This window comes from Montipora capricornis, chromosome 12 (assembly GCF_036669925.1).
Source record: "Montipora capricornis isolate CH-2021 chromosome 12, ASM3666992v2, whole genome shotgun sequence".
Taxonomy (NCBI): Eukaryota; Metazoa; Cnidaria; class Anthozoa; order Scleractinia; family Acroporidae; genus Montipora; species Montipora capricornis.
The window spans coordinates 27,338,923-27,363,910 of NC_090894.1; the positions used below are offsets into that span (position 1 = coordinate 27,338,923).

The window sequence follows — 24,988 nt, forward strand, 5'->3', positions numbered from 1 at the left end:
AGGAGCACCTTACCTTTTTCTTAAGAGCAATCCTTTATTGTACTTAATGCGACATATAATTGCAAATTTGCATGCCGATGAATCATATGAGTGAAACTAATTCGTAGTTTCCGATATTTTTAACTAAAATATTTTTAAATATTTGTTTCAGTTGGGTGATTATAGACGTCAAAAGCCCAGAGGGACGTGAGAAAGATCCAGATATATTAGGCGAAATTTGATCTTGGATCCCTACCCCTAAAGGGAAGCGAAATTGTCACCAGGCCAACGAACGTGTCCGGCCTTAATTCAAAACGCTTCTTCAGGCAGGAGAAAGCGGCGGGTTCTTCGTGGAAAAGTGGCTTGTTCTCTAAGAATGTGGAGATTGTTTTCGGACTCTTGGACCTTATGCTATGTAATGCATGTCTAAATGAAAACACTTTGATGGATAGGCGAAGAGTACTTTGTACAAAGTAGGTGAGGAGTATCAGATAACGGCTGAGGGGATGCGATGCAAGTGTGGTTGACATTTCGGAGAAAGCATCAAAGTTCACACATGTACGCATTGCGTACCTAGTTTTTAAACTTTGCAGGAAACTTCATCTTGGCCTTCTGATCACTTTCCAGCAATTGTTTTTTTAGCAACTGAAGACAAAATAAAGGGTGTTTTTGTTGGGCTTTCCCGTTGCTAAGGTAACTTATTACACCACAATTATTATCGCATCTTGTTTGGAAATAATCGGTGTTTCATATGGTACCATAACATTGCTTTTACATGATACACTGTGTAGTTCCGATATCCCTCTAAACCGAGTGTCTCTTCAAAGTGTTGAAACTGGTTTGAGCCACCTTAAAATATGATTCTCAAACAAACTTTGGCGAAAACGATAGAAGTTATAAATCTGCAAATGTGTGCTTTTTCCAATTATAGCACATGAGACTATTGTTCAGCTCAGTCAAATCTTAGCGTTGTTCAATGTGAATGTGTGGAATTTCTAAGGTCTCTTCAGTCTCTTCACTACTTCCCCGAAATATCTAAAAAAACCTGTTCAGAAAAATTTTAACTTGCGATCAGACGTACTTTTCTTTAGAGAGAGCGGGAAAAATGCCGTGCCCAATTTTTCACTCCCTCTCTAATTTAAAAGAAAATTACTTCTGATTGCAGGTTAGAAAAATGTCGGAAATCCGAGTGCGCCTCGAAAGTTTGGTTCGAATATTCGAAAATTCTAGCCCACCTTCCTTCCGAACAGATATTTTACCGAAATTACTTGGTAATTGGTTTCACGTCCTATATATATAACGTAATTATGACTTGAATATGCGTCACGGTGTTGACTCTGAGTGTTTTCTTTGTCTTGATTCAATGGAATAGAATTCGTTGACGATGATCGCTGAAGCAACACACGAATAATTCCTTGATTCCAAGTATAATGATACCTACTTCAAAATTAATCTCTAGTGATCGCTAGCAAACATTTATGATTTCTCTACGAAATTCTTTAAACTGCTTTCATTGTAAACGATCACATTTTACAGATGTAACCTAATGACGTCTTTGATCTCAGTTACGTTTATTAGAATTGGAAAATGTCTTGAGAGTCTCTCTGACTAGTTGGTGAGTATTCTTTTTTGCAGTAAAATGTTTCACGGCTACTGAAGAAAAAGGGGCATAAACATACCTTTAACCAAATCAGCAGTGTCACTCGGTCGGGAAATGCGAATTAATCTCACAGAAACAACGAAAAAAACGTTTAGAGTCGAAGTATCCTCTGGTCTCAACCTAAGCGTCTGATTCGAACGTTCTTTGTCTTCCTAAAGCTTTACCGGGGCTGCCCCTAGGCTTTCGCTTTCGTTTGTACCATTTTGCATGAAAAACAAAAGAATGAAAAACAATTCTTTCCGCTTCTAGGGGAGTTATGACCTGAGGCAAAACATGGAGCCTTGAAACGTTCTCAAGATTAAAATATGGTGTGGGCTCGTTTAATTTCTTCTCAACAGGCTTTTCTCGCCCTTTGGATATTTGACCTCAACTTCAGTAAATACGTTTTTGCTAAAACTCTAGCTAATTTTCTGATGTTGGATTGATTAGATGTGTTACGTACAAAGAGACAACTTGGGATAAACGATCCAGAAACTCGCTGACTTTTATTGCCCCATCAAGTTCAAACAACACCGTACACGAAGCCAGGTACAGAGTTCCACAGGAAGCCCAGAACGCAACTCTACACTGAAAGCCTCATGCAAAAGATAGATTACTACGAAACGTCTGCTTTAACTTGAAACCGGAATTGTAACATTAAGACTCTAGACTTTTAGTTGCGCTCAACTTCAATCTTTAAGTAGGCTTTGACAGATTGGGCTCGCAACTTTTAGCAACTTTTGGAGTTTTGAGCAACTTTTTCCTTTCGAGCAACCTTAAGCAACTTTTAGCGTCTGGAGCAACTTTTACCTGTTTTCAAGTTATTTATTTATTTACTTATTTATTTATTCATTTATTTATTTACTTTTTTTATTTTAAAGGGTTAGTGAACGGCACAAAGAAAGACTGCTTCTAGTTGTATACTTATCGTTTATTTCCGACTGGCATAGGGCAGCATATATCGCAAGTAGGTGTGCTACGTTTAGCCTACACCTTACTATGAATAATAACTTAAGTATGCTGAGATAAACTGACTACGGGGCGTTACAAGAAACGCCTAAATACATATATATTTTGGGCGTTATGATCATACGATTAGCGCTCATCGATTTGTAGTTGCCATTTGGTTTATATTACGTACATCGCAGAGCATACATTAGTCCTGTTCCGGGACTCCCTCTTACCCCGCCCTGAAAATGTTCCTGGAACCTAGACGGGAAAAAGGAGAGTCCTTTATTGCTTGCAGGTGCATTCTCGGAATGAGCCAATCGTATTACATTAGATACCAGGGTGGATATGCAGACAAAGGAATCGCAAAATTTGGAAACATGGAAACCCCGACAGAAAATCGTATATGAAAATTACTGTTTGATTTTCGGTGTCAGGAAAATTACATCAAAATCGATTATCATGTAACTAGATCGAGAGAAGTAATGAACAATAATTATTAAACAAGATTTCCAGCATGCAGGAGATTTATTAGTCATTGTTGAGCCAGTCAGATCCACGACCTACAGGACATTTCTACGTTTCCTAGTTCCACTGTAACACACAGTGAGCCTCATCAAAAGCCATGCACTCGATATGTTTTGCAATTTGAGAAGCTGCTACGGTGACGACAACGCCACAACATAATAATTTCATTCGTTAAAAGAGGAAAAAAAAATCGTGCCGAACGCATTCTAGCACAATATGGTTTTTGGTCTTTTTGAGGTACTCTGCGTAACCTTGACGACGCCAAATCACCAAACTTGAGGTTTTGACCGCCACTTTTACATTCTTTTGTATTTATGTTAATTTGAAACCTACTGACCTCATTTTGAAAAAAAAATCTTTTGAAATGTGCTGGTCGTAGCGAGGTTAGGAAGGCTTATTAGCATTAAGCCCCTTATTCGGTCGCCATCATGAAATTCTGACAAAAAATTAAAATCATTGCTTCACCTGTCACAGTGATTCTCATCTGGGATTTAGTTTTGTTTACTCAATTACGTGTGGTAATATGGCCAGACATAAAGCGGACAATGGCGAAAGGAACATTAAGGCCATGGGATACATTTTTGTGCACTAAACGTCAAAATACCCGTGTTACTAGTACTGGTACTATTGAAAGAAATCAATCTCTTCATTTCATTTATGGAGGTTAACAATCATTACCATCTAATTTACAAGAGTGAAATGATAGTGTGCTTAACTGTAATAAAAATATATACAAAGTAAATCTAACAGTATTGACGGTTTCCATACGACGACGTCACGGCGGCCATGTTGGTATACAGAACAATGCATAAAATATCGTTAGGAAGTTTGACGCTATTATTATTATTCAAAACCTGTGGGACCATTTCTATTGTTTTGTACATCAGCATGGTCATCTCATCATTCGGATGCAAACCAAGAATTGCGTTAACATGATCAATATTTCAGTTGCAAAATACTCCGTCAGTCTGTCGATCAATATTCACTGATTCCAGTATATATGAATTTACAATTTGTGTCGTCCACACAACTGAAGGAGCCAAAATGAAAAAGACAGGTTAAGTTGACAAGTCGATACAAAAGTACATCACTACACAATTAGGGGTACATTACAAATAACCATTCGATATTAAAAATCAATTAAAGTGAATAAGAATGGCCTGGGGCCCGTTTCTCGAAGGTCCCGAAAACCTTTTCGGGCGTAAAAAGCCATTTGTGAACCTGCCAACCACTTGTTCAGGAAAGCCGATCTTTTAACATGTGTTCAAGGTAACAAAAAGCAAACTGACCGCTAAGTTTGACGACTCAAATCCTCTCCGTTCTTGAGATTCAGAGGGAATCGTGACACCCGAAAACGGCGAGTAAAGATTCGGGAATTTTGAGAAGCAGGCCCCTGGAGTGAATAATTAATGATGTGGGTTCATTCATACAGCTGATATAGCGCATTTTCAATGTCAATATACTCAAGTGCGCCTTACAATGATAACTGGCGGAAGCAACATTTCCGTCAAAATAACATGATATTAAAAAATACTCTAATTAACATGTATAAGATTCGACTATTTACAAAACGTGGTGGATGCAAATCCGGAACCACCGAAGACAATTTGTCAGGACGGGAACTCAACCCGACCAGGGCCAACAAGGACAAACTAGCGCCAGAACGGGTAAGGACTGTCTTGAGCCCGGGATCTGCGGACATTAAGGCCAGCGCACTGGCCACTCGGACACGCTGCCTTTTCCTCTTATAATCCTTCTGTTCCAGTCAGGTACGAGGAAATTGAATTTCTCCTGTCCAAAGTGCAATCATGAACAAAGTTATTTGGACTTTTTAACCACTTTTTCATGAAGCAAATCGCATTAAGACGGCTCCCCCTCCACCCAAAGTAACGTTGAGGCACGTATAAATCATTTGCTCTTGAGTCCTGAACAACATTCTGTTGGGAGGGTGCTGTGAAGCTGTGAGGGAGGAGGGGGGGGGGGGCATTGTCAGTCTTCTTTTCACCGGGTTAGTCCAAGAGTGAGTTCGTGCTAAGCGGTAGTTCAATATTTTTACAAAAGCCTCGAAACTGAGGCGAAGAGAACTTTAACTACATCGACGCTAACGAAAACGTTAGTGACTGAAGAAACCCTTTCGAATTCGTTTTTGTTTCACTTGAGACTATTTTAACCTATTCTCTTTGTACTGCACTGAAATTAAAGCGTTTTGAAAACGATGGAAACCGTTGGAAACCGGCTAAACTGTAGTTAATGAAACGGTGTCACAACGACGACGACGACGACGACGAGAAATCCTAAAATACTCGTGGTGACAGAGTATGTTTCTATTATCGACAAACAGTTTTTCCCAATGGAAAATATAAATTCTGTAACAGAATATGACCACGGCAAATCGACGAATTGCACCAAGAACGGAGTAGAATTGCGAGTCAATTTCAGTCTCTTTATCTATTCCATACACATTGAGAGCAAACTGTATCGAGCCAATAACAAACTGAATAAAATAATTTACAAGCAAGAGAATCACGTTAACTTTGATAAATGCGAATACTCTGCCATTGTTTCGCAAATGATTCACCTGAGTGAAGCTTAAGACGGCAAGGAGGATGACTTGGACGGGTCGCTCAACCATAAAAGCCACAATCAACGCTATTTCCATTCCATTGTGATTCTTGATCGCAAGTATTACGATATATCCCGACATGGTCACTGCAGTTAATGCCACAAGACTCCAAAAAGACGGCAAGCGAACAAGTTTCCTCAGTATCACAGCATAACCAAGAAACGAGGGAACTTTGGACAAAGCTATTATCACTAAGCCAGTGTTAAAAAGCGACGTTAGTAGCCAAACCAGTTGTAGGTATGCAGAGTAACGAAAGAGCTTGATGTGCGTTTGTTGGAAACTAGCATGCTTTGCGCTGATGCTCGCCTCAAATGCCCGGATGGTGTAGAGAATGAGGCCAATAATTTGCCAGGCAAAAAACGCAACGTAAGCAATGCATGCGCAGCCAAGTTTTTTTATCGAGGCCCATGTGCGTATCGCAAAACGATTCAGCACAGATGCCCATGTGCGTATCCGCGCAAAAAGATTCAGCACAGATGACAAACGATCTTGAACATACTTTCTGATGAATCCTTCCTTCTTTTCAAAGGTGGTGTACGGTTGCCGGGTGGCCTCTGGAATCTGAAAATCCATCTAAGAGGGAAAAGAATAAAAGAGAATAAAATCCTCTGAAAAGGCTACAGAATTAAATTTAAATAGCCCAACAAGTCAAACAACTTGATTAGTTGCACTGAATATGAAATTGGCAATGCCACGCAAGCTATTCTTGTCACTTAGCGTAAGAATCGTTGACTTTGAACAAGAGATTATGAAGGTAAGAGAAGTAATCCCTCATACTGGCCCTAATCCCATCGTAATCCCTCTTAGGTTATTTTTAGATGATATCAATTTTCCCGCGGATAATGTTACCGCGCGCGTTACGTGGAAGTTTCGTGGAGGAGGGAAAGTGCAGCAAATTCTGTACGATGCAACTCTCCGTTTTCAAAATTGAGTTTCATGGCCTGATAAAATTCATTGTCTGCAAGATACAGGTTTCAAACATACATCCTTGGAATTGCTTAACTGTCTATCTAGTTTATAATGATACCAATTTGAAGAATTTTTAATCTATCAAACCGTGTTAAATAATTTTGACAGATGCAGATATGTTTACCTTGGTTGCATTGCGTTACTTGTCCATTTTAGTGCGCACTTTCTCATCGTCTACAAAATTCTGTCGCTTACAAAACTCGTCCCTGTCAAGATACAGTTTGCAATCATATATCATGGAAATCGGTTAACTGTATAATTCACTCTGATACCAATTTTACGATTGTCTAATGTAGGAAACCGTGTTAAATAATTTTGTAAGAAGAAGCTATATTTCACGCGTGCGTTGCAAATTGACTTCAATCCGATCTTACGGTTTTAAAATTTTTATCGTGCGGTCAATTGAAATTTTCCTGTCATGTGTGGTACTGTTTGAAAGCGTTAGCTGTGTAATTTATGAATATCATAGAATTAAGTCACCATAGTTTAAGTCCGCTAAGAAAATCGAGAACGCGTTGACCAAGCAGGAATATGTTACTTGGTGTCTGCGATGTTTCATTTTGTACAAAATTCGGTCGCCTATAAAACTCGTTCCTTTCAGGATACAAGGTTCAAAGATAGATCATTCAAATCGCTTAACTGTGTTGTTTACAATGATACCAATTTCAACACTGTCCAATGTACGAAACCGAATTTAATAATGTTGAAAGATGCAGGTATATTTAAAATTGACTTCCATCCGATACCACGGGTTCAAAAAAAATTTTATCGCACTGTCTGTTGAAGTTTTCCTTTCATGTTTGGTACTGTTGTAAAGATCTTTCTCTCCACTCTATGGATATCTAAGAATTGAGTCGTCATATTTTAATCCCGTGAAGAAAATCAAGAACGCGTTAACCAAGTCAGCGATACATTACTTGTTGACTGTAGTCTGCGAATTGCCAATGTTTACAAAGTTCTCATCGCTTATAAAACTCGATCCTTTCAAGATACAGGTTTCAAACATCTATGACTGAAATCGCTTAACTGTCTAGTTTCAATGATACCACATTCAAGGTTGTGCCATATACGAAACCGTGTTAAACATTTTTTTAAAGAGACAGCTATATTTAACATACGTCCTTTGCAAATTGACTTGAATCCGATGAAACGGGTTCAAAAATTTTTATCGGACGCTTGATTCAAGTTTTCCTTTCATGTCTCCAAAATCAGCTTAACGATTCTTTTTCGATTTACGTTTTCCTACTACGCTCACTTCCTTGAAGTCACGTTCGTTCACAAAATGTATATACGCGTTTTTCTCAACATCCTTCGCCATTTTTGTTTGATGGTATATCGCGAACGACGCGAATCTTTGCGTGGGATTCGCTCAGCTGCCAAAATTGGTAAAAATGGGGGCATGTGATTGGCTATCGGTTAACCCTCGTGGGAATACCTTGGGAATACCGGATCTCCCAGGCGATCTAAAAATAACTTAAGAGGGATTACGATGGCAATAGGGCCAATATGAGGGATTATTATACATTGAGCTCACTATCTCTTTCCTGATTGGCCGAAAGCCTACAGTGAATTTTCGAAATCAGCGCCCGTGACGTCATAACTGCAGATTATACATTAATCATGTCAAGGTCAGCCAAGGTCACGGGTAATCATGTCATGTATGACCGCAGTGCATGATTTCTTAGGGTAATCATGTCAAGTTCGCGCGCTTTGTGTTGCTTGCAGTCAGTGAAGAAGCACAACAATGACTTCTAGGTTTGCTTCAATGTATAATAAAACAATTATTAGATTCGGTTTTTGTGATATCCAGAATAATCAAGGTCTCGGTAAGGGTTATCAGCCTCAGCCTTCGGCTTCGGCTGATAACCCTTACCTCGACCTTGATTATTCTGGATATCACAAAAACCTCATCCAATAATTGTTTATTACTTCTCTTACCTTGATAATCTCTTGCTTTGAATAATCAAGATTGGATCTATATCAAACCAAACACGTGTACGTTGGCACTATATTGGACCATTGAAAAGACCGAAGTGGTGCTTTGTTAAGGTTGTCGTGAAAGATTTAAATGACGCAAAGACTGAAGCAATAATAATAATAATAATAATAATAATAATAATAATAATAATAATAATAATAATAATATTTAGAATGATAATGATCATGATGATGATGATGATGATGATGATAATGATAATAGTAGGTAGGTTCGACAAAGGAGTATGAAGACCTAATTTCGAGTTAATTTTTCTATGTCTGCGTGGGTGTCCTGTGCACAGTACTACCGGCGTACTAGGGCTGCTCTCCTTCGCAGCCGTTATTAAGGGGGGATGGGAGGGGGGGAGGAAGTTTCACGCAACACTCGCCCCACCAACCTCTGCTTCAAGCTGAACAACATTCCTTCCCCTTTGTTTCGACTGCATTTTATTTTCGCCCATAACTTCAGACATTCCATGTGAAACTCAGAATAAATTAATAGACAATTGCTCCAGGGGCCTTACTTATTCGTTTGTAGCCTCTGAAAATGACAAGATGGAGGTTTTTGGAAGACGTTCTGTAGATTTGCCGAAATTCTTCGATCTGCGCTCGGTGTGGATGTACGTATCAACCGCTCGGAGAACAATGACCTGTTTTGTATAATTAAATGCTACCAGCGTTAAGTGAGGTTTCCTTATCAAATCTAGCAAAAAGTCATTTCCTCTATGGAAGACCAAACATTTTATTGGTCAATTGTTTTGACAGCTGATCACAGCATCATTACCCTGGCATTCAGGCATGACATGTCAAGTTACGGGTTTTCAGAATGCAGGGGCCTGCCCTTCTTGTCTCGCCCCATTTTTCCCGCGGCCAAAACATTAAATCTTCCACTTCGCCCCAGGGAGAAGCTTGCTTCTCAGGCTACGTCACGACAAATTCCGAAAAAAATCATGTCTTCGGTTCTACTGGGCATAATTCGCTAATTCAAACGATAAAATGTTTTCTGTTCAAATACAGGCTTTTCGTCAAACCCTTATCATGCGTTGATCACATTTACTTGATTTCTTTTTGCAAGGCAAAGTTCTTTTTTTTGTTACCACCGACGGGTGAAATGATCGTGACTGTAACGTCACGACAAGCAAACGTTTCTTCAAATTTACCGGCGAAGGAAAACTGCGAAAAGTTTACTGGACCAAAACAAATGGTAACTTTGAGAAGCTCAAAACTTTGAGTGCCCTAAAATAAGAAAACTATCAAGTTGTTTCTTATGAACCTTATCATTAAAATAAAGAGGTTTGGGCGATACTAGACACTTCACGCTACAGTGAAGAAAGAAACAAAGGATGATCGACGGACCATTCGGTGCAAGTTAACCACAAATTTTTAATGCGATTGAAATAGACCTTTTTACCGATACGGCGGCCATTTTGATTTCTATTGTTTCGAATAGCTATTATGGGATGCCCAGAGGGCAAATACATATTAATTTGCCCCCTGGGCATCCCATAATGTCTTTTGAAACAATAGAAATCAAAATGGCCGCCGTATCGGTAAAAGGGTCTATTCTCACAGTAGTCAACAGTAATCTTTCCACAACTGATAAAACAATAGCCCGGACTACAGTAGCTCATACATACTAGCCTGCATGACAGGCGCTTTTTGAGCCAAGCGGGGCGAACGCGATGCGGGGCGAACGCGATATTTTGCGCGGAGCGCGACACGAGCGCGAAGCGCCTGTCGTGCAGGCTACATACATACCAATGACACATACGAGTACACGTCATTGGGGGTGTACGCACGGTGTATTATTAATTTAAGTTCGCTTGTCTTTCAGCTGCACTGTATACATTTCTGACTTGCACAATCATTTCAGTGCTACTGATAACGTTTATTCCCACGTCGAACGCACTACCTTATCTACGATTACTCTTAGCAATAATGACAATAACATTGAAGCTGCATAAATAGTATAGCGGTAACTTACGAACAGGTACACCCAACGACCGGATGCCTTAAAATTTGTCAGAATTCCCTAAAATGGATTCAGTGACTTTGTAGCTGCCCTACAAAATATTTATCTGTTATGGCTCCTGGTTCGGATGTTTTAGGGGGACTTCAAGTCTGTAGAATTTTTTCCTCGTTCGAACTGCAGTGCTAGCAATCCTAACGGATCTGATAATAACATTACGTAGTAGTCCTTTCCCCATCCCCCCAACCCCCCCTTCCCCCGAAAATTTTAGGGGACGTTTGCCTTAAAATATGGTTGTCAAACAAACTTTGGTGAAAATGATAGAAGTTATAAAGCTTCAAATTTTATGTTACGTAAGACTTTCCCTGGTCAATAAAATCTTAGCATTCTTCAATGTGGTTTTGTCGTTTCTTAGCACACTTCAGACTCTCCAGAAATATCTAGGTTGAAATCTGTGCAGAAAAATGTTCAAAATCTTAGTGCTTCTCGAAAGTCCAAGTTCGAATATTCGAAAATTCTAGCCCGCTTTCCTTCCGAACAGCTATTTTACCCGGCCGAAATCACTTAGTAGTAGGTTGTAATTTCGACTTGACTATGCGTGTTGACCACGCGTGTTTTCTTCGTCTTGCTTCAATGGAATAGAATCGCAGCAGCAAAACACGAATAATCTCTCAAGCGCGTTAAACTTCCTACTTCAAAGATTAATCTTTAAACTGCTTTCATGGCAAATTATCACAGTGCACAGTTGTTAGTGAGTGACGTCCTTCGATCTCTGTTACGGGTTGATTACAATCAGGGAGACTGATTTTAGAGGCATTCTGACTTGCTGGCAAGTTTCGCTTTTCACAATGAACGGTTTCACGGTCACTGAAGAAAAAGCAGCATAAACATACCTGTAGCCAAATCAAGAATGTCACTCGGTCAGGGGAAATGTGAATTAATCTCCAAACAACAACGGAAAAAAGCGTTTCCAGTCAAAGTATCCTCCGGTCTGAAAAACAGCAACTGATTAATACGGACCTTGATCCAACTGATTGAATTTGCTTTGTCATCGTAAAGATTAAACGCGTTGCCCCTACTATACGCTTTCGGTTTCGTTAGTGCAACTTAGCATGAAAACGGGAAAAGCCGGAGTTATTAAAAGAAATTTAATCATATACCAGACATACCTAGAGGCTGTACCCATGCAGGATGAGAGTCAGTTTAAGAACGTCCCAGAAGTTTATAGTCGAACTTAGTATACCACTCAGCTTGAATTAAAGAACGAGTTTAAGATCATTTTCAGGCTCGAATCGCTAAAAGAATAGAAACGCTCAGCCTCAGCACCAAAATTAGACGTTCTCGTAAAATCAGTCAGAGTGTATATGTATTGCACAGTTCTTCCTTGTAAAATATGTCTCAGCTGCTAATATGTTAAGGTCAACTCGGCGTGGAAACTGCTCGGCAGCATATCTAATCTCATGAGATTTGTAATAATCTATAAAACGATGGCAATCGTCTTAGAAGTGTTCTTTCTAAATCATCTTGGGCGTGAAATATACCAATGAACTGAAAACATCAATAATAAAAGCTAATGTTCGCAAATTGCAGATTGTTTTACTTCAGTATTTAGGCACAATTCGCTAATTCAAACATGTACAGTTCTGTTCTGTCTTTGGGGACAACAAGATCTGTCTTCAAATGCTTTATATATTTTTTGTTTTTAGTGCACGTGTAGCTTGAAGTTTTTTGTCTTTTGTCATTGTTCGATAACGTTCATTGTTATTGTCCGATAACGTCCAAAAAAAAACATTTTTATCGAAAAATTTGACTTGTCCTAGACTATGCTATATAATTTATAAATATGAATGTTCAGTTAGACTATTCCTTTCAACGCTCTGCTCCGTTCTTCCTATCTCTTATAGGTATAAAAGTTCTTAACTATTTCAACGTTTTGTGATATGATCCATTTCTGGTTCTTTATTATTAGATATTGCGTCTCTTCTTCGTTCTTTCCTGTTAAATGTTCGTTGAGATCATTCTTCAGGCTCTAGTGGTATTATGCTAAAAAATCGAAAACTACATTTAATTGGTTCACTATTAGTTCACTATTAGCTCACAATGATAATAATAATAATTATTATTGTTATTATTATTATTATTATTATTATTATTATTATTAATATTATTATTTATTATTATTATTATTATTATTATTATTATTTTTATTATTATTATTATTATTATTATTATTGTGGGCGACTGCAAAGAAAGGCTCGGTTTCTTTACGCACTAAAACGATGACGGCTGCGGTGATGACACGTGCACGTGTGACATGCATTCTAGTACATATTTTTGTACTCTAAGTAACAACGATGTCAAATCAACTTCAGGTTTTGACGACAACGTGAGAATACAAATGTCAACCTTTCGTTCTGTATTGTTACTCTGAAATCACTCGTATCAATTTACTTTTTAAGATGCCTCGCCCACATTGTACGACTTAAACGAGATGGAATAAATAATCGTGAAAAACTTACGATTGTGCAAAGCCATATTTTGAGGTGACGTTTCGTTTACGTCGCCTACATTAAAGGCCCAGTAATACGGGCAACATTTGGCGCGCGATTTGTCACGCAACAATGTTGCGTTGCAATTGAAATGGTTTGTTGCGCGTATTACCACCTTCTTGCGCAAGAATTTTTTATGCTGCAAAAAGTAGACATCGCTTTTACTTTTTGCAACATGAAAATTTGTTTCGCAAAAAGGTGGTAATACGAGCAACAAACCATCTCAACTTGCAAAGCAACATTGTTGGGTGACAGGTTGCACGAAAAAGATCTAGGACGGCAATGTCAGCGAGAACGCCACCAAACAACAGACTTTAAGGAGCAAATTCTTTTCCCTTCTCTGCCAATCTGCAAGTTAAAATGACCATGCAAATCTTAAGTTCTAAAGAAGACGCCAGCGCGCAACGACGAATGTTTTATTTTATTTTATGTTACACTGTTCCTCCATAGTTGAAAGAGGGGAATGGTTATGAAACCCGACAAATTTCTTTGTTGTAGGTTTTTGTTCTCTTTTTTGACCTTGACTGTGCACAAAATACAATAGTTGTTTACTCCGTACAGAGGAACTAACCAATACCTAACCAATAGAAACGTAATTCATGCATAGTGTATGAGCGCAAAACCAAAGATTTTGCACGGTAGTGGACTTTCCAACCTAAATCTTGGCATCTTTGTTTGCTCCTCTGATTTTGCCGAGCTTCAAAACCAGTCCCCTCTATGAACTAAAGCGCGCCTAAACTGATGGAAGGCGGTCGAAAAAGTACATGCAAAAAATTTTGGACTTATATACGAGACAAAAACTAAATGTAAATACGTGATAGAATGAAACGGGATGTAAATGACAACGAGGAGAGAATAAAAGAAACTTTGAATTGGCAACATAATCAAAAACTAAAATCTCTTTTTCTTTGGATTTTAAAACTATGTTAACTAAACACTAAGTGACCCACGTTTTAAGCCTAATTTAAAAAAGACACTTGTTTATTTTAACTGGAATTTTCCTATTTAATGGTCCGCCATTTAAGGAGATGTTTACATGAGAAACCGCGCACCGGCGCGAGTTTCACACAGAGGTGACTTTTCCATTTCGTACCGCGTTTACATGCAGGGACACCACATGTTGATAAAGTACAGGCGTGAATCCAAATTGCAAATATATGGATTTACTGAGGAAAAGCAAGCATGCGCTATCCGTTCCAGCTCACAGGGAGGCGATTTCACACCGGAACGAGTGATCGTTTCTCGTTTACATGATACCGTCGCGAGATTTCGCGCCGGAACGAACTTTTCGCTCCGGTGCTGCAACCGAGGTGAATTCGCGCCAGAATGACATTTTTTGGTGGTATAATGTAAACAACTACAGAGCTAAGAGCTCGAGAGGGAACCGGGGGGAACTCGCGCCGATGTGAAAATCGCCCCGGTATCATACAAACACCCCCCAACATTAAAGCTGGATCGAGGAGAAAATGACGACAAAGACTCGCCGGTTTAAGATTGCAATGCGTTTGTACGCGACGGAATTAATATGCTGCACGGGAGTTTCGGGCTTTCAGATATTTAAACTCGTGTTTTGGCATACATAATAAACTGCGTTTACACGCCTCATTTTCTTTTGGTGATTGATGTCACTTCCCTAAATCTAACCCTCTGAAGTCCAGTCGGTCAGTTTTGAATGTGTGTAATGGCGGACTGTGAAAGACAAGACTTTCACTCAAAGTAAACAGCCTTGGGATAAAAATCAAAGCTAAAAATTTGCCAGGCGGGTGTTAAGCAAACACAATTTCAAAATCTAAAGAAAAAAAGAAAGTGGTTTTTTTGATCATAGTACCACTTTAAGAAAGATAGAACAAGTATATTGTACGGCTAACGATGAAAACGAAACATTAAAGGGCACCCAATTAACACGCTATGCTAGATCTTACATAGTGTGATGAATTTCTTGGAACACTGTAATAAAATATAATTATTTATTAAAAACTGGATCATTGGATAATGCAATTCGAGAGTTTTGATTGGCTAAGCCACCATGGCTTATGAGCCATTATACCATGATCTACAAACACGGCAAGCATATGCGTGATTTTTTAGGCCTTTTTATTTTTATTGTAGTCTAGTTTTCTATATTTTGGGGGCGTTTTTAATAAAACAATTATTCCACACGCGCTTGTTGGATATGAGATGATTATAGCCAACTCGGCGCTATGCGCCTCGTTGGCTATCTATCATCTCATATCCAACGCGCGCTCATGGAATAATTGTTAAATACAAAATGACAACAAACAGTATTGATGGTTTACATCTGACGTCACGACGGCCATGTTGGTATACAGAACAGAGAATTAAATTGTCTTTTGGAAATTTGATTATACAAAATTTGTGGGGCCATTTTCTATTGTTTTGTACACCAACGTAGCCGTCTTATCGCGTGGATGCAAAGCAAGAATAGCACTAAGATGATCAATCTTTCAGTAACAACGTGCTACGTCAATCAGCCAGTTAACAATTTGTTTGGTCAACATAACTGAAGGAGCCAAACTGACAAAGATAAGTTAAGTTGACCAGTCCGTACATAAGATGTCACTACACAGTCAATTAGGGGTACTTACAAATAACCATTAGATAAGATCAATTAAACGAAAAAAAAAAAATTGCGTGAACTAGGTAAATAATGATGTGTTTAATTCATTCATATAGCGCCTTCTCAATATGAAAATTATACTAAGTGTGCTTTACAAGAATAAGTGGCGGAAGCAACATTTCCAATCAAACATAACATGATATAGAAAAAAAAAATTAATTAACAGAAACCTACGGGGAGGCTATTTCCTGTGTGGATTCCAATTCGGCACCACGGAAAACAATCTGACAGAGCAGGAACTTAACCCGATCAGTCAGGAACAATTCTGTTCAAATTACAATCCTGAACAAAGTTTTTTGGATTTTTTAACAACTTTTTTATGAAGTTAATCGTATTGTTACGGCTCCCCCTCCCCCAAAAGCAACGTTGAGGCACGCATACCAGATCATTTGCTCTTGAGTCCTGAACAACATTCTGTTGGGAGGGTAGGGTGAAAAGGGCCTTGTTAGTCTTCTTTTCAATGGTATTACAGTCCAAGAGTGAGTTCGTTAAATATTTTTACAAAAGCATCGAAACTGAGGCGAAGAAAACTTTAGCTACGACAAAGCCAAAAACTTTAGTGGAAAGAGATCTTAGCGAAATCGTTTCTATTTCAGTTGAGACTATTGGTTTTTCTTGGTATTCGCTTGTCCACACTGAAATTAAAGCGTTTAATTTGAAAAGGATGAAAACCGTTTGGAAATCAGTTTCAAAACTTTCCGTGGCGTTTTCGGGCGTTTCATCATGTTTAATTAATAATTTAATAATTAAGTAGTAATGAATGATATTTACTCAGGAAGATCCACTCACGCGAAGCTTGAAAGGTTTTCAGGAAGATCCCGCATCCGATCGAATTGAGAATTACAATTAATGTTGGTTTGTGAGGAGAGGGGAAAACAGGGCCCGGTTGTTCGAAAGCCGATTCCCTAAATTCGAGATTAGCGTAAACTTTTGTTTCAGTGTTTCCTTTTTTTTTTGTAGACGGTTTCTGTTGATTTATTTATTTATTTTTTTCGTTATTGACTTCTTCTAATGTAAAATTTTGCCGAATATTGGCGTTCAACAGCAAAATAAACTCCTTGGTTGATTTTTAACCTGGAATTAGCGTTAATCCAGCCTCGTTCCCAGGCCTATTAGCGCTTAATCCCTAGAAGCGCGAGATTTGAGGCCGGAATCTTCCCGATCCGCTCGACCGGTGACGTCAAATTTGATTCACGGAGGACGAGTGGGAACGAGGCTGGCGTTAATCGGCTTTTGAACAACCGGAACCAGGAGAACCCTGGAAAAAACCTCTTGGAGCAGAGTAAAGAACTAACAATGGTGACGAGTCCGCATGGTTGCATTGCAGGCGAGTGCAATGACCACTAAGCCATCTCTGTCCTCCTCAAAACGTTGATTTTTTTATTATTTTATTTTAACAAAATGGATTAATGGGAATATAGCTCTCCTTCTACTGACTGCTAAACTGCGTTAAATTCTTTAATCTCACCACGAATACAAGAATTCTCAAAATAGTCGTGGTGACAGAGTATGTTTCTATTATCGACAAACAGCTTTTCCCAATGGAAAACATAAATTCTGTAACAGAATATAACCACAGATAATCGACGGATTGTACCAAGAACGGAGTGGAAATGACTGTCAATTTCAGTCTCTTCGTCTATTCCATACACGTTGAGGGCAAACTGTATTGAGCCAATAACAAACTGAATAAAATAATTTACAAACAAGAGAAACACGTTGACTTTGATGAATGCGAAGACTTTAAGTGTTCCGTTTTTTCGCGAATGATTCACCTGAGTGAAGTTTAAGAAGGCAAGCAGGATGACTTGAACGGGTCGCTCAACCATGAACGCCACAATCAATGCTATTTCGATTCCAGAGTGATCATTGATCGCAAGTATTATGGGATATCCCGCCATGGACACTCCAGTTAATGCCACAAGACTCCAAAAAGACGGCAAGCGAACAAGTTTCCTAAGTATCACAGCATAACCAAGAAACGAGGGTACTTTGGACAAAGCAATCATCACTAAAGCAGTGTTTAAAAACCACGTCACCAGCCAAATCAGTTCCAGATTTGCAGAGTGGTTAAAGAGCTCTATGTGCGTTTGTTGGAAACTGGCACGCTTTGCGCTGATGCTTGTCTCAAATGCCCGGATGGAGTAGAGAATGAGGCCGATAACTTGCCAGGCGAAAAACAAAACGTAAGTAATGCAGCCAATTGTTTTTAACGAGGCCGATGGGCGTGTTGCATAACGATTCAGCACAGATGATGACAAACGATCTTGAACATCGTTTCTGAATCCTTGCATCTTTTCAAAGGTGATGTAAGGTGACTTGGTGACCTCTGAAGTCTGAAAAGCCATCTAAGTGGGAAAACAATAAAAGAGAAATCGCTCAATAAAATCCCCTAGAAAAGGCTACAGAATTAAATTTAAAGAGTCCAATGTTAAATAGTTGCACTGAATATGATCGAAATTGCAGTGCCACGCAGGCTGTTTTTGTCACTTGGCGGAAGAATCGTTGGCTTTGAATAATTGCTTTGGTATAAATACGCAGGTGATTATTTCAAAAAAGAGAAAAAAGAAACATTTAAACGCGAAATCATCTTAACTTAGAGTGGCAAAACGACTACTAGCAGCCATTTTGTCCGTCGAGGTGATAGATAGCGAGCCAATGAGAGCGCGCGATTTTGTATAATACTAATTAATTATAAGGTTAAATCAAAATCAAGCCAAAAACACGTCATGGGTTCCTGAAACCGGGAAAAGATCTATCGCTGGAAGCATTCATCAAGGGCGCGAACGGTTTAGTGATCTATTTACTCCAAACTTTCCATTCTTAGCCAAATTCCACATGCCTCATTCCTCTGGATAGATACATCATTTCCCAAGACGCGGCGTCTTAAAATTGGATATTAGCGGAAATCTCTTCATGTCGCTTCAAATTTCGTGGGAAGTTGCATACCGTAATTTTGATTGCAAGGGTTTACATGAAATTTACAAATTGTTGTTAACGGTCGTTATAGCCTTATTCTAATCTCCATACTTTACGAAAATAATCTGGATAGGAATGAATTTTGAGAGGAGGTATTCTTGCTATCCACAACAGTGGGACCATAAAGGATTAGGGACCGATTACATGAGCCGAGCTGTTCGGGTTTGTCGGGGTCAGTTTCAGTCCGGTATTACACGAGGTGAACCAGCCCGTCATGGGCTAAATTTAGATATGTCGTGTGAAAAAAAAAATAACAACAAGAGGAGAGACATTTGCCTCGCTAAATGGTTATTAAAATTCACCATTTTATGATTTAATTTAAAGAAGCCTTAAAATTTGCGTTAAGGAGGCGGCGTAGTTAAGCGGTTAGGGCGTTGGGTTTGCATGTGGTTGCCCCGGCTTCAAATCTCGTTCTAACCTCTGGGCCCGTTTTCTCGAAAGTCCCAATAACTTTTCGGGCCCCAAAAGCGATTTACTGAACTGCCTTCCCCTTGTTTTCATAAGCTGGTCTTTTAACATGTTTTCAAGATAACAAAAAGCTAAATGATAGTGAAGTTTGTTGACTTAAACTCTCAGAGTTCCTTCTTAAAATAAAGAGGTAATTATGACACACGAAAGAGGCCCGAAAAGTTTCGGGTCTTTCGAGAAACGGACCCCTGGTTTGGATTTGATTCTGGTTGTCCCGGGTTCAACTCTACCACACTTTTTAAATAGCCAATTGGTTGCTTCCTGGCAGTTGGGGTTCTTAATTATGTTCCTGTTACGTTTGAATTATTTCTTTCAGATTAAAAGTGGGCTGCCTGTGAACTAGCTTGATAGCTAAGTGCACTTCCACTATCTACAAAGCATTTACAGAGGGTCTGAATGGGGGTACCTTGATAAAACTCTGTAACACAGAACAGTTGAATTTTAGGCATTTTAACACTAACAGTAAAAAATTATCTGTAACAGTAAATTTTATCCAGAGAGAAACAAAAACGGCGCCAAAAAGGCAATGTTATTTTGTTCAGCTACTTTCCGACGATTTCCGATCTTTTCGGAAGATTTTCAAAGATTACCGAAGTTTTCCAAGGAGAATTCTGAAAACTTTCGACTATATTTTCGATGTAATACTCACATGCCTTTCACATGTTAAAAATGTAATTTTACAGTCCAGGAGGCCATCTGAAATTCTAAAACGCGACTTAAAGCTCGCGGCTATCCTAAAAACCTAATAGATGACACGATGAATGGATTAATGCATAACCCTTTAGATATATCCAAACAAAAACATTTCCCCCCCCCCCCTCCCCCCCCCCCTCCTCCCCCTCAACCTATCCGAGACAAAACTAACCGGAAGTATAAAATAACAAACTGGAAGTTGTTCTCATATAAAGTAGTTAATTGGGTGGCCTGTGATTGTTCGGTGAAAACTTGAAAAAGGGGCAAGGATGTACGAGGAATGTGCTTGTGGTGAATGCGAGGATTTCAGCAACTTGTGGCTGTTGTGTCTGTTTGCCGACTCGCCATTCTAAAAGGAATGCCCGCTACTCCTCTGACTCTGTTGATGGCACATCGGCTGTACAATTCCGATAAGCTATCGTCCTTCAGGGTGGAGGAGCTAATCTTGTACTTTTCCCTTCACAAGATCACCTTCAAAGGGAAGAAAGCTGAAAAGGTCGCAATAATCAAAGCGCATATTGGCAGCTTGCTGCACAATTCAATGAAGCGTCAACAACCGCGGCCCCCACCGCTAGACACCGAGGTCGAAACTGACTCGCAAAGTGATGAAGTAGACCGAGTTGTCGGTTCAAAATTGAGTAGCTTAAGTGACGAATCCTCACTGGAGACTGACGCGGAAACATCAAAATATGGGCGAAAACAGGCACTGGTCGAGAGAGACAATTATGTTAGTTGGGAGGAGATAAATAAATTCTTCGACACCTGTAAATAATTTAGATTAATCTTGACTGGAAGCTTTGCTTGTATATGCAAAATAGAAGCGACATGGAGTATTTTTTCCTTGCCAAAAAAGCCTGTGACCCTCCTCATGAGAATAACACAGGTTTGACCCTCCCTAATTTGTAAAAAAATACCAAGGATCCTCCCCTCCGAAGCCCCGGCCCACCCCCCCCCCCCCCATCCCAATAAAATAACGTACCTTCCCTAAAAACCTTTTGATGCAAGAATGGAGTTTAATAGACAATCAGCCAATGCTGAAACACATTTACAAAACGCCTCCTATCATATCATACAGAAGAGGGAAATCACTTAAAGACATACTCGTTAGAGCAAAACTTTGAAGGCACATGTTACAGTGTCGCAACCGCAAAGACACGTAGGGAAGTCGGAGTAGGTCTGTCATGATCTTTTCTCGTGGGCTCAAAGGTCATAAGTGATTTTATTACCGATTTTTGTAGCCGCAGATAAGAAATTACAATGCTAAAAGACTATGGGACCCTTTGGGGTTTCCACGAAAAAACCCTCCAAACAATTAACAGTATTTTCTCCAGAAACAGTAAACTTTTAATTAAAAAATGACCAATTTCACAGCAAACGCTAAAAATTATGGTCGAATAACACTAAACACTAAACCCTATTCAGACCCTCTTTACATTTAAATCTATCTATACATCCTTTATTTGAACATAAAAAACAACTATTCCATGGATCATTTTGCTGTTAAGTGTAGTAAAGTGGTTAGAAATCGCTGGCCCGGCTAACTGGGCTCCCAGCTTACCGGGCTGCGCGCCCCGCTAATCATGTAATGCCAAACTTGACTTTTGGTGTTTTTCTCAGACGTGCCGAGATCTCGGCTAAACGAGTCAGCCCGTCCCGTCCCGCCCTTTAACCTATATGGCCTCAAAAACAGTGTAAATGTCCATTGATATGCATTGACACGAAAAATCTGTTGAAAAAAACATATAATTTTCCTACTGATCAACGGTTGTATAAGGACGATTCCACGAAGCAGTTAATGCCATTGATCCTAATCACTGCATCTTCCCAAAATCATCTTCAACCAAACAACGAAAAAAAAAACGAGTATTGGTACCCATAGTATCTAAAGATCCCTGGCGCCACATAGTCACGAATGGTATTGCTAATGCTGTACTGAGTTGACCAGCCTTTTGGCTCGTGAAAGCAGGTCTGCTAAGGAGAGTAGTACTGAGTATTAATTAATTAAATGCGCCTGATCGCAGGACAGGGAGTTGTCCAAAATCTTAGTGCGCCTCGAAAATTCGAAAATTCCAGCCCGCCATCCTTCCGAACAGATATTTTACCGATATTTTGTCCTACAACGTAATTATGACTTGATCAGTTATGCGTATTGACTACGAGTGTTTTCTTCGTCTTGCTTCAATGGAATAGAATTCGTTATGTATGACCGCTGAAGCCGAGAGAACACAAACATTTTCTTAATGCCTGATTTCCATATAATCTGCAACGGTCTGCGATCGTTCTGCGACACGAACACCGATAGTCCTGCACCAAGTCGAACACATATGAAAACATCTGTCCCTGGGGTCTGCGACGCCTATTTCCCTTTCGTAAACGGTCGTTGCCATTTCTTAGAACGGTCGTTGCCATTTCAAACGGTCGATGCCATTTTTTAGCTCTGAATTTGTGTCTCGCAGGTCATATGAGTTAGGGTTCGGGTTAGGGTTCTGTTTATGGTAAGGGCTAAGAACCCGAGTTCGAGTCTTGAAATTTTTGGACTCTTTTTTTTCTTCCAGTTTTTCTTTTATATATGGTTTTTTTTTCCTTTTTTGTCTTAATTTTTGTTAATATTTTTTCTTAGTTTCTTTCTTTTAATTTTCTTTGAAGTGAAGTGTGTAGTCGACCGTTATAAATGGTATCGACCGTTTCAAATGGCAACGACCGTTCTGAGGAATGGCAACGATCGTTTACGAAAGGGTAATTTGCGTCTGCGACGATCTACGGCACACGGTCTGGATGATTGGGGAAAGTTGAATCTAGTTCTACTTTGCCGACCATTATGACGCTTTTGACTAAGAAAATTATTAACGGAACATGTGTCTGAGATGATCTGTGCCCTATCGACGACACACTATTGTTCGCCTTGAAACACAGCCAATCAGACTAGCAGTAAGTGCGCTCGTTTTTCTACTCGCTCCGCAGACAATTAGTGCTACGCTTGTCTGCGATCGCTTCAGATTTGCCTCGTGTGTTTACGATCGTCTGCGATAAGACCCACGAAGACAGCTTCCGTTGCAGATCATATGGAAACCAGGCTTTAAGGGAGTTAACATTCCTACTTCAAAGATTAATCTTCAGTGATCGCCAGCAAACAATTATCATTTCTCTACGAAATAAACTGCTTTCATTGAAAACAGTGTATTATAGTGTACAGTTGTGACTGAGTCTGTGACGTCTTTCGACGTCAGTTACGTTGATAAGAATTGGATATTGTCTTGAGAGGCTCTCTAACTAGTTGGCGAGTATTGCTTTTCACAGTAGAAGGTTCCACAAGTACCTCAGTGACTGAAGAAAAAGCAGGATTGAAGATATCTGTAACATCGCGTTTTGGTTTTAGAAGTTCTTGAACCCTTTAGCTAAATATTTCTAGACTTTAGAGACGTGCCCTCACACTTTTTTAAAATAACTCTAAATTACAATACAGCTATAGACGAGTTCTACCTTGTAATGGCAATATCTGCACCTTTCTCTTTTCATAGTAAAAGATTTCACAAGTACCACTGAAGAAAAAGGCGCATAAAACATACCTGTAACCAAATCAGGAATGTCACTCGGTCAGGGGAATTAATCTCACAGAAACAACGAGAAAAAACGTATCCTCCGGTGTGAAACTAAGCGACTGATTCGAACCTTGATGCAACTGATTGAGTTTAGGCGTAAACGGGGCTACTGATTTGCTTCCGGTTTCGTTTGTACCACTTTACTGAAGAACCCCGCAGTGTCAAAAAGGAATAAAAAGACAAGTGTTGAACCTTTCCGCTTCACTGGGCGTTATACTAATAATATAAGGCAAAACATGGAGACTTGAAACGTTCTCCAGACTAAAATGTGGTTGAGGCTCGTATCACCTCAACAGTAGACCTTTCTTCCGCTTCGGATATTTGAACTCAACTTCAGCAAATACATTTTTGCTAAGAAAATAAACCATCCATTTTTGCTGAAAGGTTCATGGAAAATATAGAGTACGAAACTTCCGCCCTAAGTAAAATTCAGAAGCTGGACGTTTAGTTGCGCTCAACTTCAATCTATAAGGTTTCCCATCAGAATTAATTGGATAAATTAAAATAAAAGTGAAACATAATTAAAAAGGCTACGATGGAGTTCATTTCCAGAGACTTCTGCCTCCGAGAGATTTATCTCTTTGATTATCTCTTTGATTTATCTCTTTGATTCATCTCTCTGAGATTTAAAACGATGTCAAAAAGTGAATGAGTTTAAGTTCGAATCTTCCTTGAAATTTCCTGTTTTTAAAGAACATTCTTTAATTTCTCGATAGTAACTCTTTATAGTCTGACTCTCGATAGTAACTCGATAGTCCACAAAAATGCTTAAGCAATAACTTCCGTTCCTGAAATAACATACCGTCTAAGCAACCTGAGAGTCAGTTAACAACCTCCCGTGAGTCATAATACCACTCAACTTTAAGAAAACGTTTAAAAAAATTTTCAAGCTCCCCCCCCCCCCCAAAAAAAAAAAGAAAGATTTTTTTTGTATCCTACGGTAAGGACGATTCTTCCTTGTAGTACTTTGCAGTTAGCTGATATGGTACAGTCACGAACTGCTCAGCATCATATCTACTCTCAAGGACTCTGTGATAATCTATGGAAGGATGGCGTCAATCGAATTTGAAGTGTTCTTTCTAAACTATGTTGGGCGTGAAATATACCAATAAACTTAAAGTTGGACGAAATACTCCCTTACAGGTCTCTCTTCACCCAACAGACTCATAGAGTGTATGTGTTCCCATGGCAACCAACTTTTCGTTGGGAGATTTTGATCCCATAACGACTTCTTTCAGGGTATTGTGCCCCCTTCCTGGGTATTCAGTGAGATTGCTGCCCTGGAGAGGAGCAGGGACAGCTCTGAGAGGATTCTGACCTGCACCCCTGAGGAGGAGAGGGGTCCCTGACACCTCCCCCGCCCCATTCCTTCTAAGGGTAAAGACAAATTTGACTTATGATTAGCTTAGTAACACTCGCATGTTGTCGGA

The 24,988-nt window shown here is 39.4% G+C and overlaps 2 protein-coding genes across 3 annotated transcripts; both read right to left on the reverse strand.

The window, feature by feature from the left end:
• Positions 1 to 2,521: 2,521 nt before the first annotated feature.
• On the reverse strand, positions 2,522 to 11,664 carry LOC138027266 (uncharacterized). 2 transcript variants are annotated; one of them, XM_068874825.1, is made up of 3 exons: positions 11,526 to 11,664; positions 6,811 to 6,892; positions 2,522 to 6,290 (listed from the first exon to the last, which is right to left on the reverse strand). In XM_068874825.1, the coding sequence occupies exon 3, from the start codon at positions 6,288 to 6,290 to the stop codon at positions 5,331 to 5,333; it is 960 nt and encodes a 319-aa protein (XP_068730926.1). In that variant the 5' UTR covers positions 6,811 to 6,892; positions 11,526 to 11,664; the 3' UTR covers positions 2,522 to 5,330. The 2 variants fall into 2 exon arrangements, with proteins under 2 accessions (XP_068730926.1, XP_068730925.1); XM_068874824.1 differs by lacking the exon at positions 6,811 to 6,892.
• Positions 11,665 to 15,893: 4,229 nt separating this feature from the next.
• LOC138027267 (uncharacterized) lies at positions 15,894 to 23,681 on the reverse strand. Its single transcript, XM_068874827.1, has 2 exons — positions 23,526 to 23,681; positions 15,894 to 18,167 (listed from the first exon to the last, which is right to left on the reverse strand). Exon 2 carries the CDS (start codon positions 18,165 to 18,167, stop codon positions 17,259 to 17,261), a length of 909 nt encoding a protein of 302 aa, XP_068730928.1. The 5' UTR covers positions 23,526 to 23,681; the 3' UTR covers positions 15,894 to 17,258.
• Between the last annotated feature and the right edge of the window lie 1,307 nt (positions 23,682 to 24,988).